The following is a 19,382-nucleotide window of genomic DNA, read 5'->3' on the forward strand; positions in this document are numbered from 1 at the left end:
CGATGGGTTGTAATTATTTGTATGGAAACCATATAGACACCATGTGGGCACGCACAGTATTCATAGGGTTTTTTAATGTCCTGTTATTTTATATATGGATACCATGCTGCCACCTTGTAGGCACACACAGTGTCCAAAGGGGATTTCGATGGGTTGTAATTATTTGTATGGAAACCATATAGACACCATGTGGGCACGCACAGTATTCATAGGGTTTTTTAATGTCCTGTTATTTTATATATGGATACCATGCTGCCACCTTGTAGGCACACACAGTGTCCAAAGGGGATTTCGATGGGTTGTAATTATTTGTATGGAAACCATATAGACACCATGTGGGCACGCACAGTATTCATAGGGTTTTTTAATGTCCTGTTATTTTATATATGGATACCATGCTGCCACCTTGTAGGCACACACAGTGTCCAAAGGGGATTTCGATGGGTTGTAATTATTTGTATGGAAACCATATAGACACCATGTGGGCACGCACAGTATTCATAGGGTTTTTTAATGTCCTGTTATTTTATATATGGATACCATGCTGCCACCTTGTAGGCACACACAGTGTCCAAAGGGGATTTCGATGGGTTGTAATTATTTGTATGGAAACCATATAGACACCATGTGGGCACGCACAGTATTCATAGGGTTTTTTAATGTCCTGTTATTTTATATATGGATACCATGCTGCCACCTTGTAGGCACACACAGTGTCCAAAGGGGATTTCGATGGGTTGTAATTATTTGTATGGAAACCATATAGACACCATGTGGGCACGCACAGTATTCATAGGGTTTTTTAATGTCCTGTTATTTTATATATGGATACCATGCTGCCACCTTGTAGGCACACACAGTGTCCAAAGGGGATTTCGATGGGTTGTAATTATTTGTATGGAAACCATATAGACACCATGTGGGCACGCACAGTATTCATAGGGTTTTTTAATGTCCTGTTATTTTATATATGGATACCATGCTGCCACCTTGTAGGCACACACAGTGTCCAAAGGGGATTTCGATGGGTTGTAATTATTTGTATGGAAACCATATAGACACCATGTGGGCACGCACAGTATTCATAGGGTTTTTTAATGTCCTGTTATTTTATATATGGATACCATGCTGCCACCTTGTAGGCACACACAGTGTCCAAAGGGGATTTCGATGGGTTGTAATTATTTGTATGGAAACCATATAGACACCATGTGGGCACGCACAGTATTCATAGGGTTTTTTAATGTCCTGTTATTTTATATATGGATACCATGCTGCCACCTTGTAGGCACACACAGTGTCCAAAGGGGATTTCGATGGGTTGTAATTATTTGTATGGAAACCATATAGACACCATGTGGGCACGCACAGTATTCATAGGGTTTTTTAATGTCCTGTTATTTTATATATGGATACCATGCTGCCACCTTGTAGGCACACACAGTGTCCAAAGGGGATTTCGATGGGTTGTAATTATTTGTATGGAAACCATATAGACACCATGTGGGCACGCACAGTATTCATAGGGTTTTTTAATGTCCTGTTATTTTATATATGGATACCATGCTGCCACCTTGTAGGCACACACAGTGTCCAAAGGGGATTTCGATGGGTTGTAATTATTTGTATGGAAACCATATAGACACCATGTGGGCACGCACAGTATTCATAGGGTTTTTTAATGTCCTGTTATTTTATATATGGATACCATGCTGCCACCTTGTAGGCACACACAGTGTCCAAAGGGGATTTCGATGGGTTGTAATTATTTGTATGGAAACCATATAGACACCATGTGGGCACGCACAGTATTCATAGGGTTTTTTAATGTCCTGTTATTTTATATATGGATACCATGCTGCCACCTTGTAGGCACACACAGTGTCCAAAGGGGATTTCGATGGGTTGTAATTATTTGTATGGAAACCATATAGACACCATGTGGGCACGCACAGTATTCATAGGGTTTTTTAATGTCCTGTTATTTTATATATGGATACCATGCTGCCACCTTGTAGGCACACACAGTGTCCAAAGGGGATTTCGATGGGTTGTAATTATTTGTATGGAAACCATATAGACACCATGTGGGCACGCACAGTATTCATAGGGTTTTTTAATGTCCTGTTATTTTATATATGGATACCATGCTGCCACCTTGTAGGCACACACAGTGTCCAAAGGGGATTTCGATGGGTTGTAATTATTTGTATGGAAACCATATAGACACCATGTGGGCACGCACAGTATTCATAGGGTTTTTTAATGTCCTGTTATTTTATATATGGATACCATGCTGCCACCTTGTAGGCACACACAGTGTCCAAAGGGGATTTCGATGGGTTGTAATTATTTGTATGGAAACCATATAGACACCATGTGGGCACGCACAGTATTCATAGGGTTTTTTAATGTCCTGTTATTTTATATATGGATACCATGCTGCCACCTTGTAGGCACACACAGTGTCCAAAGGGGATTTCGATGGGTTGTAATTATTTGTATGGAAACCATATAGACACCATGTGGGCACGCACAGTATTCATAGGGTTTTTTAATGTCCTGTTATTTTATATATGGATACCATGCTGCCACCTTGTAGGCACACACAGTGTCCAAAGGGGATTTCGATGGGTTGTAATTATTTGTATGGAAACCATATAGACACCATGTGGGCACGCACAGTATTCATAGGGTTTTTTAATGTCCTGTTATTTTATATATGGATACCATGCTGCCACCTTGTAGGCACACACAGTGTCCAAAGGGGATTTCGATGGGTTGTAATTATTTGTATGGAAACCATATAGACACCATGTGGGCACGCACAGTATTCATAGGGTTTTTTAATGTCCTGTTATTTTATATATGGATACCATGCTGCCACCTTGTAGGCACACACAGTGTCCAAAGGGGATTTCGATGGGTTGTAATTATTTGTATGGAAACCATATAGACACCATGTGGGCACGCACAGTATTCATAGGGTTTTTTAATGTCCTGTTATTTTATATATGGATACCATGCTGCCACCTTGTAGGCACACACAGTGTCCAAAGGGGATTTCGATGGGTTGTAATTATTTGTATGGAAACCATATAGACACCATGTGGGCACGCACAGTATTCATAGGGTTTTTTAATGTCCTGTTATTTTATATATGGATACCATGCTGCCACCTTGTAGGCACACACAGTGTCCAAAGGGGATTTCGATGGGTTGTAATTATTTGTATGGAAACCATATAGACACCATGTGGGCACGCACAGTATTCATAGGGTTTTTTAATGTCCTGTTATTTTATATATGGATACCATGCTGCCACCTTGTAGGCACACACAGTGTCCAAAGGGGATTTCGATGGGTTGTAATTATTTGTATGGAAACCATATAGACACCATGTGGGCACGCACAGTATTCATAGGGTTTTTTAATGTCCTGTTATTTTATATATGGATACCATGCTGCCACCTTGTAGGCACACACAGTGTCCAAAGGGGATTTCGATGGGTTGTAATTATTTGTATGGAAACCATATAGACACCATGTGGGCACGCACAGTATTCATAGGGTTTTTTAATGTCCTGTTATTTTATATATGGATACCATGCTGCCACCTTGTAGGCACACACAGTGTCCAAAGGGGATTTCGATGGGTTGTAATTATTTGTATGGAAACCATATAGACACCATGTGGGCACGCACAGTATTCATAGGGTTTTTTAATGTCCTGTTATTTTATATATGGATACCATGCTGCCACCTTGTAGGCACACACAGTGTCCAAAGGGGATTTCGATGGGTTGTAATTATTTGTATGGAAACCATATAGACACCATGTGGGCACGCACAGTATTCATAGGGTTTTTTAATGTCCTGTTATTTTATATATGGATACCATGCTGCCACCTTGTAGGCACACACAGTGTCCAAAGGGGATTTCGATGGGTTGTAATTATTTGTATGGAAACCATATAGACACCATGTGGGCACGCACAGTATTCATAGGGTTTTTTAATGTCCTGTTATTTTATATATGGATACCATGCTGCCACCTTGTAGGCACACACAGTGTCCAAAGGGGATTTCGATGGGTTGTAATTATTTGTATGGAAACCATATAGACACCATGTGGGCACGCACAGTATTCATAGGGTTTTTTAATGTCCTGTTATTTTATATATGGATACCATGCTGCCACCTTGTAGGCACACACAGTGTCCAAAGGGGATTTCGATGGGTTGTAATTATTTGTATGGAAACCATATAGACACCATGTGGGCACGCACAGTATTCATAGGGTTTTTTAATGTCCTGTTATTTTATATATGGATACCATGCTGCCACCTTGTAGGCACACACAGTGTCCAAAGGGGATTTCGATGGGTTGTAATTATTTGTATGGAAACCATATAGACACCATGTGGGCACGCACAGTATTCATAGGGTTTTTTAATGTCCTGTTATTTTATATATGGATACCATGCTGCCACCTTGTAGGCACACACAGTGTCCAAAGGGGATTTCGATGGGTTGTAATTATTTGTATGGAAACCATATAGACACCATGTGGGCACGCACAGTATTCATAGGGTTTTTTAATGTCCTGTTATTTTATATATGGATACCATGCTGCCACCTTGTAGGCACACACAGTGTCCAAAGGGGATTTCGATGGGTTGTAATTATTTGTATGGAAACCATATAGACACCATGTGGGCACGCACAGTATTCATAGGGTTTTTTAATGTCCTGTTATTTTATATATGGATACCATGCTGCCACCTTGTAGGCACACACAGTGTCCAAAGGGGATTTCGATGGGATGTAATTATTTGTATGGAAACCATATAGACACCATGTGGGCACGCACAGTATTCATAGGGTTTTTTAATGTCCTGTTATTTTATATATGGATACCATGCTGCCACCCTGTAGGCACACACAGCGACCATAGTGGATTTTGATGGGTGGTAATTGTTAGTATGGAAACCATATATAAAACATGTTGGCAAGCACAGCATCAATAAGGTTATTTTAATGAACTGTGATTTTTAATACAGATACCATGCTGAAACCTTCTAGGCACACACAGCGCCCATAGGGGATTTTGATGGGTGGTAATTATTTGTTTGGACTGTGATTTTAAATACAGATACCATATATAAAACATGTTGGCAAGCACAGCGTCCATAAAGTTATTTTAATGAACTGTGATTTTTAATACAGATATCATGCTGAAACCTTGCAGGCACACACAGCGTCCATAGGGGATTTTGACGGGTGGAAATTATTTGAATGGAAACCATATGGAAAACATCTTAGCACGCACAGCTTCCATAGGGTTATATTAATGGACTGATTTGAAAAGCAGATACCATGCTGATACCTTGAAGGCACATACAGCGTCCATAGGGTGATTTTGATGGATAATGATTATTTGTATGGAATCCATACAGACAGCTTGTAGGCATAACTCAGCGTCCATAGGGGATTTTGATGGGATGTAATTATTTGTATGGAAACCATATAGAAACCATGTGGGCACTCACAGTACCCATAGGGTTATTTTTATGTTCTGTTATTTTATATATGGATACCATGCTGCCACCTTTTAGTCACACTTAACGTCCATAGGGAATTTTGATGGGGGGTAATTATTTGTATGGAAACCATATAGAAAACATGTAGGCAGGCACAGCATCCATAGGGTTATTTTAAGTAACTGTGATTATAAATACAGATAACATGCAGACACATTGTAGGCACACACAGCGACCATAGTGGATTTTGATGGGTAGTAATTATTTGTATGGAACCCATATGTAAAACATGTTGGCACGCACAAAATCCATAGGGTTATTTAAATAAACTGTGATTTTAAATACAGATACCATGCAGACACCTTGTTGGCACACACAGCTTCCATAGGGGATTTAGACGGGTTGTAATTATTTGTATGGATACCATATAGACACCATGTGGGCACACAAAGTGTCCATAGGGTTATTTTAATGAACTGTGATTTTAAATCAGACACCATGCTGACACCTTGTTGGCACACACAGCGTCCATAGGGGATTAAGATGGGTTGTAATTATTTGTATGGATACCATATAGACACCATGTGGGCACACAAAGTGTCCATAGGGTTATTTTTATGTTCTGTTATTTTATATATGGATACCATGCTGCCACCTTGTAGGCACACACAGTTTCCATAGGGAATTTTGATAGGGGGTTATTATTTGTATGGAACCCATATATAAAACATGTTGGCACGCACAACGTCCATAGGGTTATTTAAATGGACTGTGATTTTTAAAACAGATATAATGCTGACACATTGTAGGCACACACAGCGTCCATAGGGGATTTTGATGGGTGTTAAATATTTGTATGGAAACCATATAGAAAACATGTTGGCACGCACAGTGTCCATAGGATTATTTTAATGGACTTAGATGTTAAATACAGATACCATGCTGACACCTTGTTGGCACACACAGCGTCCGTAGGGGATTAAATGGGTTGTAATTATTTGTATGGATACCATATATACACCATGTGGGCACACAAAGTGTCCATAAGGTTATTTTTCTTCTTCTTCTTCTTATTGTAGGCCTTACGGCCTGTTTTTAAGAGGGATTAGCCTCCTGCGACGTCGATTCCCAGCTATCGGCCCATCTCTTTGGTGGTCTGCCCGGGAGTCGTCTACCATGGGGTTGGCCGTACAATGCGATGTGGGGGAGTCTGGATGGTTCCATTCTCCTCACATGCGCATACCATTGTCTTCTTCTTTGCCTTCCCCACCTAACGACATCTTCGATTTTGCATATTTCCCTGATCTTGGCATTTCTCAATCTATCTCCAAGACTCTTGCCTGTTATGCTTCTCAGAGTCTTCATTTCTGACACTCTGAGCGTGTTTTTTGTGGCAGCGGTGTCTGCTCTACTTTTGATTCCATACGTCATGATGGGTCGGACACAAGTTTTGTATATCTTGATCTTGCTGCCGATCTTCATCTCAGGGTTTTTCCATATAGCATTTTTCAGGCATCCTGAGATGGCTGCAGCTTTGTTCACTTGCCCCATCACTTCGTATCGCAGATCCGTCTGAGCACACAGGTCCACACCCAGGTATTTAAACTTTTCCACCTGCTCTACCAAGACGCCGTCCACAGTCACGCTACATCCCACTGGGGTGCGAGAGAACACCATACTCTCAGTCTTTGTTGCGGATATAGCCATATTGAATTTTCGGCTAGCAAGGTGGAATGTGTTCAAGAGTAGTTGCAGCTCCCCTTCAGTCTCAGCGAATACAACGGCATCATCCGCATAGCAGACAACATCGATGGTTTTCTCTCCCAGTCTGTATCCTTTATGTAGTCCTTTAATATCCTCCACAATCCCATCCATGATGAGATTGAAGAGGAATGGACTCAGACTGTCACCCTGCCTGATGCCGGTACCGACTCTAACGGGATTTGAGAGATTACCATCTACTCTGATTCTGGTGTTTGTGTTTGAGTTGAGTTGCCTGATTATGTTGACTATTTCCGGGAGCGTTCCTCTTTCAGCCAGTATTTGCGTTATATCATTAAGTCTGGCTCGTTCAAACGCCTTTGTGAGGTCAATAAAGCATACGAATGCCGGCCTATTATATTCAATAGCTTTTTCTTTTATTTGCCTCACTACAAATACTGCATCTGTTGTGGAACAATTTTTTCGGAAACCTTGTTGCTCTTCGCTATTTTGAATGGTCACTTCTAGTTTGGACTTCAGGATCTGTGTGAAAAGTTTAAGAGTTGAACATAACAATGATATTCCTATATAATTATCCGGGTTACTTCTCTGTCCTTTTTTGAATATAGGGGTTGTGATACTAGTTTTCCAATCGGCTGGTATATGAGATGTTGCTAGTATCTTGTTGAACAGTTTATATAGTTCTCGACTTAAACTTTCCCCTGCGTGAATGGAATGAATTTCCCTGCGTGAATGGAATGAATGAATTTGGAAGGAATGGAATGAATTTCCCCTGTGGAAATGGGTCGTATCAATCAATTTATTTATTTTTTCCCAAATCCCCCGATTTTATCAATGCGCCCTCAAATTAAAATTTTTCAAAGGGTAGATACGTAGTGCAATGGTAAGCACGCTCGGCTACCGTTCTGGAGGTCCCGGGCTCGATTCCCAGGGGGTCAAATATATATTAGTGGATTTTCACCGTAATATTTATTCAATATTACCCTGGACTGGTACCTGAATACGAGGGCTGATCACCTTTCCTTTATTTGTAAACGATCAAGATGACTCTGCGTTTGTATGACGCAGTGCCCTATGCACCATTGGGGTTCGGGTAAAGGCTTTAAAAAAAAGATACGTAGTGAGGTTTTTTCGCAAACACCATTAGAGAAGAGTTGCTCATAATCTTCGAGTGTCTCTTTTTTTCATATCCTAACGTCTAAGTTACTGTAAAACGTGCTTACGCTACGGCTTATGCAACACCGCTTATCATGGCCCTACTGAGGCTTCAATATTTTTCATTTATATAGCCTGTACCTACTCGGGAATTGATTTTCTCTTTATATTTCTTTTTCTGTGGTCTCAATGCTGTGAATTGGTCTGCAGCAACAAATGACACCTACTTTCATAAACCGGTTTATATCGTTACTATAATTTTATGTAATTCACGAGTGAAATTCCAAGGCAAAAACAATTTATTTAACTGAGAAGTACCTACTTCTTATTTTCCACGGTAGGTACCGTGAAAAAACTTCTAAATAATGGGCAAAGGAAAAAAAAGTACTGACAACTGGCAGCCCGAAAGATTGTTTTGACAGATGTCAAATTGTGTTATCGAGGGCTATACGTAATACAGGGGGGGTCGACTCGTAAACGTCAGATTGTTCAAAAAACGACCAGAAATGACGAGACACACTAATACACTAACAAAAACACCAAAACGGGAACGAAAAATACGAGATACCAACAAGTTGTTCAAATATTTCAAATATATATACGCAAACTATGGTTATAGACAATTATCGATAGAAAAATAGAAATCCGTATATGAAGAACTTGATAATATTGAGTATTATGCCAAAGTTAAAGTTAAATTTTGCGTATGAAAGTGTAGTTTTTCTTACTTGACACAACGCTCCCTTGAACTTCCGCAGCACCCCCCAAATGCAAAAAATTTAAAAACGCCTAGCCAGACTTTCAAAACGCCCACAAAGCGGCGCTGGCACCCCCGTTAAGAAACATAACTTCAGAAAGTGGTGAGCACTCCTTCCGCCCTTTTAAAATATTGTATTTTCTAGAATTTTAAATATAATATAGTAATTTGAAAATTCTATCGTTTTTGTTTTTGTTGAAAAGCCTTATATTTATACATAGTTTGAGATAATAATTTCAAAAAAAGTTACCATTACCATTTACCATTGTAAGGCTGAGTTGAGTAACCATTATTAATCGCCTGAACTCTTTTTATAAATGTCGCGTTTTAGCCGTGACCTTTCTATTTTTGTTTACACTGAAATAAATAAATTTAGATAGTGAAATATCTTCTTTTTAGTATTAATATTATAATTTTGAAAATATGTAATTCAACAAATTTCAATATAAATACCATTTAACCTGAAAAAATAATGATAAATATTTCGGCGGGTGGATTCGACATTCAGCCGCGGCGAAGTCACGCCCAGCCGGGAACTTAGTACTTCTAGCCGTTTACGTCACTTCCGGCCGCTGGCGAATATCACTTCTAGCCATAAAAAATCGAGGCAGTTGGCGGTCTTTATATAAATTAGTTAGTCTGTGCGTAATATTTGTGTTCTTTTACATTCGATAAGGTGTAATCTGCATTCGATCGAGGTTATGGGTTGGTTATGGCCAATATATATATGTAATATGTGCTCTGCCGTGATTTCCCCCGCGCTATCGCGTCACACTACTTATCTGCGATAGCGAGAGATAAGGCAGCGAATGCTGTAATATCGTATTCCAGTTTGCCATGCTGTATCGTGAACATCAAGATGGCATTGGTATTTTTCTTACTCGCGCTCTTGTACCCAATTCACCTGTGCAACGGTCAACCGTATTCGCAGGCATTTGTTTTCATTAACAGAACGTAAGTACAATAAGCACATCGCTCACTCCTTTCAAGAACGTCATTAATAAAAAAAACTCAAGTTTTCAAGAGAACGTTTTTAAAGTTTAAAAATGTAATACAATGTATTAAAAATAAATATCTAGCCACTTATTGAACTTTTTACTGTGCAACAGATCTTTTTAGGTAAATCCTGAAGGTTTTTTCTCCATTTGAAAAATATTTAGTATATTTAAAAAAAATAATCAATCAATACCTTTTCTTCAAAATGCAAAAACGACATTTTCTGCCCCGTAGCGGGTAAATATTTAGTTAAAAATATGCCTCTTTTGCTGGGATATAGTACATTTTCGGGGCATTCTGAAAACATGCACAACTTAAAATTTTTGTATGTTTTCGGAATGCCCAGAAAATGTACTATATCCCAGCAAAAGCGGCATATTTTTAACTTAACATTTACCCGCTACAGGGCATAAAGTGTTGTTTTTGCATTTTGAAGGAAATGTATTATTTAATTATTTTTTTAATGTACTCGATATTTTTCAAATGGAGAAAAAACCTTCAGGTTTTACCTAAAAAGATCTGTTACACAGTAAAAAGTTCAATAAGTGGCTTGATATTTATTTTTAATACATTGTATTATATTTTTAAACTTTAAAAACGTTCTCCTGAAGAATTAAGTTTTTTGATGTATGACGTTGTTGAAAGGAGTGAGCGATATGTTTGAATTAGGGTTATTTTATGTGACAACGTTTCATTCAAAATGCGTTTCTTTTTGCTGTATTCATGGTACTTTGATTAGTAGCAAAAAGGTTAACTTTAAAATTAAATTGATGTACAGTATCGAACAGATTTATTGAAACAAAACTTTTTACTGTTGTATTTTCTTAAAAAAATTGTAAAATCTTTTGTTTATTAGTTATATTACAAATTGATACAGTGAAACCTCTATCTATCGTTCCTCGAATAATCGTTTTCCCGGATGTGTCGTTTATTTCTTCTATCCCGACTTAATTTCATACTAAACTAAACCGCATCGATCGTTTCTCTATCACCATTTACCGCATTTATCGTTTGAATTAAGCTGCATATTTGATACATTTTGTCTGTTTTTTTTCATTCTTTTCAATTTTCTTACATTCAACGGCAACGTACGGGATAGAAACTATGGAAAGCTCGTGTAACCGATAGCAGGAGAGGTCGATATTGATGAAAAGGAGCCGCTGCCTGTACCTGCATTTCCAGAAGCGTGCACACTCTTTGAAAGAAAACTTTCTACAACGCACATTCAATAACCGATGCTGAAAAAAATACTATTTGCAAAGCCGAAAATATACTATTGACTTACGAAAATAAAACAGTTAAAAAACGAAGGTATTTTTTAAAATTCTATTCAGGTTTGTATTTTTTTTTTTATACATTTGCATCTGAAACCTGTATTCTTCCTAGAATTTAAGCCTACGAATGGTTATGCAGATTGGGAGGGCGGTATCTTTACTCGGTCGTATCTACTTGGGTGTTGACCTCTTAATCCCGCATTCATTGTTTTCCCGCATTCATAGTTTATTTCAATAGGTCCCTTTGAAAACGATACATAGAGGTTTCACTGTATTTAATATGATAATTTAATAAATAAATAAATCATAAATACAAAAAATACAAAAGATATTTTATTAACTACTACTACTACTACCATCACGCCGTTTCCATGCAGAGGTAGGCAGAGAGGATGGAACGCCACACTCTTCTTTTTATTATATATATATATGTGAATATTATTTTATTATATATATGTCCGCCTCCGTAGTGTAATGGTCAGCACGCTCGGCTACCGTTCTGAAGGATCCGGGTTCGATTCCCAGGGGGGGTAAAATAAATATGACTGATTTTTTCACTGTAATATTTATTCTATATTACCCTGGACTGGTACCTGAAGCGGAGGGCTGATCACCTTTCCTTCATGTGTAAACGATCAAGATAACACTGTGTTTATATGACGCAGTGCCCTATGCACCATTGGGGTGCGGATAAGGGTTTATTATCATTATTAAATATTAAAATCAAACACGGATTTTTAGAGTCCACTTAGTTGTATTGTTTTATTAAAAACAGATAAAAATCAAATTTATGACAATTGTTTCGCCTTGTTATGGCATTTTCCAACTGCAGTGTTTGATTTTAACATTTAATAATAATAATAATAATAAAACCCTTATCCGCACCCCAATGGTGCATAGGGCACTGTGTCATATAAACGCAGTGTTATCTTGATCGTTTACACATGAAGGAAGGGTGATCAGCCCTCCGCCTCAGGTACCAGTCCATGGTAATATTGAATAAATATTACAGTGAAAAAATCACTTATATTCATTTTACCCCCCTTGGGAATCGAACCCGGGACCTCCAGAACGGTAGCCGAGCGTGCTGACCATTACACTACGGAGGCGGACGTTTAATATTAAATAACATTTAATATGTAAATTAAAATGGAATTCTGCAATTTAAATGCCAAATCTGTAAAAAGGTAACAATTTTGTATTTTTTATTGCAGGTATGATTACGGGAAAGACTACGTTTTGAACATCAACAGCACTGTGGAATTTGTATTTGAGTACTCCAAATCAGAGGTAAACTACCTTTAATATTAATATTTTTTTTAGTTAGTTGGTCATGCCTTTGTAATTCGTCATTAAAAATTAAGAAATACATATGTACGTGTATAAATATTTAAAATATACAGCATTTTTAATGGGTCCCAATACTTGTTCACAAATCTGGATTTTCTCTAACTAACTAACCATCACGCCGCTTCTCCGCAGGGGTAGGCAATGAGAATAGAGCGCCACACCACTCTGTCCTTGCAAACATTCTTCGCCTCTTCCACGTTTATGCATCTCCTCATACATACCCGCCGATTGTTACGACTCCTAACCAGACCACTTTCAAGTATTTGGCATACCTGATTGTGCCATGTTTTTCTCGGTCTTCCTCTGCTTCTTTTCCCAATAACATTCGCCTCATAAATTTGTTTTACTGTTCTTTCCTCACTTATTCAAGAATATTCTTGCTTATTTTCGATTTTTTGTTAATGTAAACGCTTTAAATTTTAATTTGTAATGTGTATGTTAATAATAAATAAATAAATTGAATTGAATAGAAATCGTTAATTTTACGGAGGCAAGGTGATCAGTCCTGCGGGTAGGGCAATTCAAGTAACATTGCTCTGCTGTTATTCTTAGACATGTCACTCACTCCTTTCAATAACGTCAATTTTCAGTTGTGCATGTTTTCGGAATGCCCAGAAAATGCACTATATCCCAGAAAAAATGGCATATTTTTAACTTAATATTTACCCGCTACGGGGCAGAGAGTGTTGTTTTTGCATTTTGAAGAAAAGGTATTGTTTAAGTATTTTTAAATATACTAAAAATTTTTCAAATGGAGAAAAAACCTTCAGGTTTTACATAAAAAGATCCGTTGCACAGTTAAAACTTCAATAAGTGGCTTGATGTTTATTTTTAATACATTGTGTTATATTTTTAAACTTTATAAACAATCTCCTAAAAATTAAGTTTTTTGATTTATGACGTTCTTGAAAGGAGTGAGCGTTGTGTTCAAACAGGATATTATAAAATACGAGTTAATTTTTAAATTCTCCGAAGTGTTGTTTCATATCTATTCGCTAGAAAACTAAACAACTCATAAAAGGTTCAAAGGAAAATCAACATTGGGTATAGATAAGACAACCAAAATCAATAGCTAATCGAATATTACATTTTCTACTTTATCTCATCAAACAAGATAAATTTTATCATTTGTTTCGGGGAACTATTTTGCATAACTGCAGTCACTTTATGAGGGAGCGGATTTGGGTATTGAGCTTAGTAACTAACTAACTAACTAACCATCACGCCGCTTCCCCGCAGGGGTAGGCAGAGAGAATAGAGCGCCACACCACTCTGTCCTTGCAAACATTCTTCGCCTCTTCCACGTTCATGCATCTCCTCATACATACCCGCCGATTGTTACGACTCCTAACCTGACCACTTTCAAGTATTTGGCATACCTGATCGTGCCATGTTTTTCTCGGTCTTCCTCCGCTTCTTTTCCCGCTAACATTCGCCTCATAAATTTGTTTTACCGTTCTCTCCTCACTCATTCGTTCTACATGTCCAAACCATCTCAACACACCTTTCTTAATTTTATCGATAATGCTTATCTCAGCTTTGCATTCCTTCCTTATTTCACTATTCGCACATCTATCATACATCGTTTTGTTACACATTCTTCTGAGAGATCGCATTTTGACTGCATTCAGTCTACTTTCATCCTTCTTTGCCAACTCCATGTTTCACTTCCATACATTAGAGTTGAGCTTAGTGGTTAACACATTATTAGGCTTCCGTGCTAGCAGTCCCGTGTTCGATTCATAGGGGCGTAAGGACTGTAGTCAAATTAAATTAAAAAGAGTTTATTCTATGAAAATTGTAAAATAGTTTATATTCTCAATTTCTTCTCTCTGTCCGCCTCCGTAGTGTGACGGTCAGCACGCTCGGCTACCGTACTGGAGGTCTCGGGTTCGATTCCCAGGGGGGTCAAATAAATATATGAGATCTTTTCACTCTAATATTTATTCAATATTATCCTGGACTGGTACCTGAATCGGTGGGCTGATCACCTTTCCTTCATGTGTCATAACAATCAAGATAACACTGCGTTTATATGATGCAGTGCCCTATGCACCATCGGATGCGGATAAGAGTTAGAAGAAGGATGAATGATATGGAGAGTGTTATATAGACGGCCCCTACGTAAAGTACTCTATCTGCAAATCTGTTACTTTACAGGAGGAGAGCTTAGAAGATTTTTTCAATGTATTTTCATATTAATAAATAATGGTTTTATCTAAAATTCTAAACTAGTATTATTCATGCAAAAACACGATAAAATGATGTATTAAATCATTGTAAAACTTTGTGCTTTGTCAAAATTTAGTAGTTTGCGTTTTAGGAGTTCAGTTCATTTAGAAAATTCCATGTAGATAGCGTCTCATCCGCCTGAAAACTAGGCGTAATTTATTTGATATATATATATATATTTTTTTTTTATATTTGTAGTTAACGGTCAGTTGATAACGTACACCAAATATCTCAAAATTGACAGAAATGTAGTTAGAGCACCTTACGTATGGCACGTCGATATTACCATACCACATACTTAACAATGCTTTTAACCTTTTAACCGCGTTCACTTTGTTCCTAACAGACGCCCGTGCGCGGCGGTATTTTGCCGTTTTTTAAATGATTACTTTTATCATGTATTTAGTTAAGAAACGATTTATTTTCCTAAACAAAAACGTTCAATGGGATTCATTGTGCCTTTTTGGTCATAATACACTTGTGTCACATTATTCTTGAAATATATCGTAATATAAACAAATAAGATCGTAACATAAATAAATCAAAGCACGCATCGTGTGTCACTCTTACCCACTGGCGATGCGTAGCGGCGAGAGTGAGACAGATATAGGGCATGATTATGGCGCGGACTAATTACTGACGGCAAGAAAAATCAGGGATCTGTTCTTTTATTTATCCTTGTGATGTTACAAATTATTAGTCAGATATTTCAACAGATGTCATAAGGCCGAGGATTGACGTATTATTTTATCCAAAGTTCCACACCATGGAAAAATCCCTCCAAATTGAACTGAGGTTCGAAACTTGGAGTAAAGTAAAAACACAAACGGTTATGTCAGCCGCGTACAGGGAATGTTTTATGAAAACACATACGGTTATGCGAGCCGCGTGGATCCGGTTAATGTAATATAAAATTTTATTTAGTTTTTTTCTTTATTTTCAATTCTTTTGCATTACATGACATAGATTCAAATACAAAAAAATGAATAAAATATAAATATAAATACAAAAAAGATCCCACAAAGGCATGGCCTGTGTGTGGGTATACAATATAATTTAGTCATAGTAAGGGTATAGGCATTATAAGTAGAACTAGAATAATTAAAATCAAATTCAAATACTTGTTCACAAAATCTGGATTATCTCCAATTACAGGAGTTATTTTCATATTATTTTTTGACATCTCATCAAAGATGAAGAAGAATATGGAAGTCTGTGCATTTAATTTTCAAGTGATCACTTTACACACGTGTAACATTCACCCCGAGGATTCCGGCGCCCCGGAAGGCCGCTGACGACCATTCACCGACTATACTCAGCGGAACTTCGAGACGCCGGACTGACCTGGGAGGAAGCCAAGGAGATGGCGCGTGACAGAGTGATTTGGAGACGACTCGTGTTGGCCATATGCTCCAGCTAGGGAGCGAACATGGAAGAAGAAGAAGAAGAACATTCACCAATTGTACCCATTATTGACATTATTTACTACCCGTAAATGCCCAGACTTTCATATTCTTCTTCATCTTTGATGAGATGTCAAAAAATAATATGAAAATAACTCCTGTAATTGGAGATAATCCAGACTTTGTGAACAAATAATTGGACACACTCAAAATGTTGTAAATAAATTGTCTGGTCAAATTATAAGCTTAAGTAATAAAAATGAAAATGGTATTTTCTGGCGTTTCTCATGTGTGTGATTATAATCCAGGATTCGGACCTCACATACTAATATAAAAGTTTCTGCTTAATAAAGAGCTTCTTCACACCTAGAATGATAGTGTTAATATAAAATACACATTTTTCATTTGCGTTATATATTTTCAGTGGTTCGAAGCGGAGTTCCCGGCTCGGATATCAGTTGTCAGTAACCAGGCCACCAGGGATTATCCCATCTTCATAACAGCCCGCCAGCAAAAAGGTATGAAAAACAACTTTACTATGACTGGGATCCGTAATAGAGTGTCGATGAATAATGGTTGAGTGGAAACGCAATGACTGACCATTCTCTGTAAATGTCTTTGCGCTGTTCCGTGTCTGTCTGTTGTGCTGGTCGGGGCTGTGGGCGTCTGTGTGCCGGCCAACGTCGGGTCGGAGTCGGATCTAGCTGACTAATTATTCAAACTAAATACCAATCCCTTTATTCATATTATTTTTTGACATCTCGTCAAAGATGAAGAAGAATATGAAAGTCTGGGCATTGACGGGTCGGACGACCGTCACAGGCTGGTTTATCACTTTACACGCGTGTGACATTCACCTAATCTACCCGTTATTGACAACCACACTACTCAAATTCTTGGAAGTTCTATATATATATGAACCAATTTAGAAACCTTGTTCTTGAATCACTAGAACTTCACTAGATACATCTATTGGTGAGATGTAAAGAAGCTTTTTACTAAGCAGAAACTCTTATATTAGTATGTGAGGTCCGAATCCTGGATTATAATCACACACATGAGAAACGCCAGAAAATACCATTTTCATTTTTATTATTTAAGCTTATAATTTGACCAGACAATTTATTTACAACATTTTGAGTGTGTCCAAATACTTGTTCACAAAATCTGGATTCTCTCCAATTACAGGAGTTATTTTTATATTATTTTATTTAAGCTTATAATATGAAAATAACGTGCGTTCGCATACGTCATAAAATTTCCTTCATCGAACGTTTTATGACGTCATATGGTTTATTGTCAATGGTTTATAGTATATGGTAGTGTGGATTGTTTGTTTACCACTACACTATCATTTGTGTTATACAAATATGAGGGGAGGGGGGGGTGGGAGGGTGGACCAAAGACATCAACAAATAGAGCCGCCAACAATTTAGCAATGACACCAACATCAAAATAATTCCAACGTTTTTGTGACGTCATTCATTGCCAACTTACGAAAATAACGTTTTTTCGAAGGCAATTTTCCAATAGAAAATGATGGATGAAAATATTGATTATATCGGCTGTTATAAACACTTCACGAGTCTAATACAATCCTTTATAGGTTGAGTATTTTAAATTAGATTTTCCTCCCGTCTGACAAAGATCTATTGCCTGGTAAAATTATTTATAAATAATTATTTTTATTGATTAATTATTTATTTAGGTGTTTTATCGTGGCAATTACCTCTCGTGGTCGGCGACCAGCAACACCTGAGCATTTCCAGGACTCTGTGCCCCAACAAGAACTTCTTCCTTCAAACAGCTAAGCCGGAAAACAGTAAAGGTAATGAATATTCTAGATATCTCAACAGAAATAAAATATGTATATATTTTTTTTAAAAAGAGAAATACAGTCGAACTCGGTTATAACGAGAACGAAGGGACCGACATATCGCTCACTTCTTTCAACAACGTCATATATCAAAAATTATCAATTTTCAGTTGTGCATATTTTCGGAATGCCCAGAAAATCTACTATATCCCAGCAAAAGCGGCATATTTTTCACTTAATATTTACCCGCTACAGGGCAGAAAGTGTCGTTTTTGCATTTTGAAGAAAAGGTATTGTTTAATTATTTTTTTAAATATATTTAAGAATTTTTCAAATGGAGAAAAAACCTTCAGGTTTTACCTAAAAAGATCCGTTTCACAGCAAAAAGTTCAATAAGTGGCTTGATATTTATTTTTAAACTTTAACCTTTTAACCGCGTTAACTTTGTTCCTAAGAGACGCCCGTGCGCGGCGGTATTTCGCCGTTTTTTAAATGATTACTTTTATCGTGTATTTAGCTAAGAAACGATTTATTTTCCTAAACAAAAACGTTCAATGGGATTCATTGTGCTTTTTAAGTACTCTATAATACACGTGTATCACATTATTCTTGAAATATATCGTAATATAAACAAATAAGATCGTAACATAAATAAATCAAAGCACGCATCGTGTGTCACTCTTACCCACTGGCGATGCGTAGCGTCAAGAGTGAGACAGATATAGGGCATGATTATGGGGCGGACTAATTACCGACCGCAAGAAAAATCAGGGATCTGTTCTTTTATTTATCCTTGTGATGTTACAAATTATTAGTCAGATATTTTAACAGATGTTATAAGGCCGAGGATTGACGTATTATTTTATCCAAAGTTTCACACCATGAAAAAATCCCTCCAAGTTGAACTGAAGTTCGAAACTTGGAGTAAAGTAAAAACACAAACGGTTATGTCAGCCGCGTACAGGGAATGTTTTATGAAAACACATACGGTTATGCGAGCCGCGTGGATCCGGTTAATGTAATATAAAATTTTATTTAGTTTTTTTTCTTTATTTTAAATTCTTTTGCATTACATGACATAGATTCAAATACAAAAAAGTTTGCTGAACAGTGCGTTATATCAACGTTTTACTG

General features: G+C 37.4%; 1 protein-coding gene across 2 annotated transcripts in view; it reads left to right on the forward strand.

Annotated features, from left to right (window-relative positions):
* The first annotated feature begins 9,822 nt into the window (after nucleotides 1-9,822).
* The window catches only part of LOC148304960 (SID1 transmembrane family member 1-like), a 29,311-nt gene continuing 19,751 nt past the window's right edge, over nucleotides 9,823-19,382 (forward strand). For both annotated transcript variants that reach the window (XM_088267443.1, XM_088267444.1), the window contains exons 1-4: nucleotides 9,823-10,131; nucleotides 12,662-12,737; nucleotides 16,857-16,950; nucleotides 18,141-18,260. In XM_088267443.1, coding sequence (XP_088123569.1) covers nucleotides 10,037-10,131; nucleotides 12,662-12,737; nucleotides 16,857-16,950; nucleotides 18,141-18,260 — 385 coding nt within the window. In that variant the 5' untranslated portion in view covers nucleotides 9,823-10,036. The remainder of the gene's footprint in view (nucleotides 10,132-12,661; nucleotides 12,738-16,856; nucleotides 16,951-18,140; nucleotides 18,261-19,382) is intronic.

This window comes from Brachycentrus maculatus, unplaced genomic scaffold (assembly GCF_059751285.1).
Source record: "Brachycentrus maculatus isolate JH-2025_06_01 unplaced genomic scaffold, ASM5975128v1 h1tg000295l, whole genome shotgun sequence".
NCBI lineage: Eukaryota > Metazoa > Arthropoda > Insecta > Trichoptera > Brachycentridae > Brachycentrus > Brachycentrus maculatus.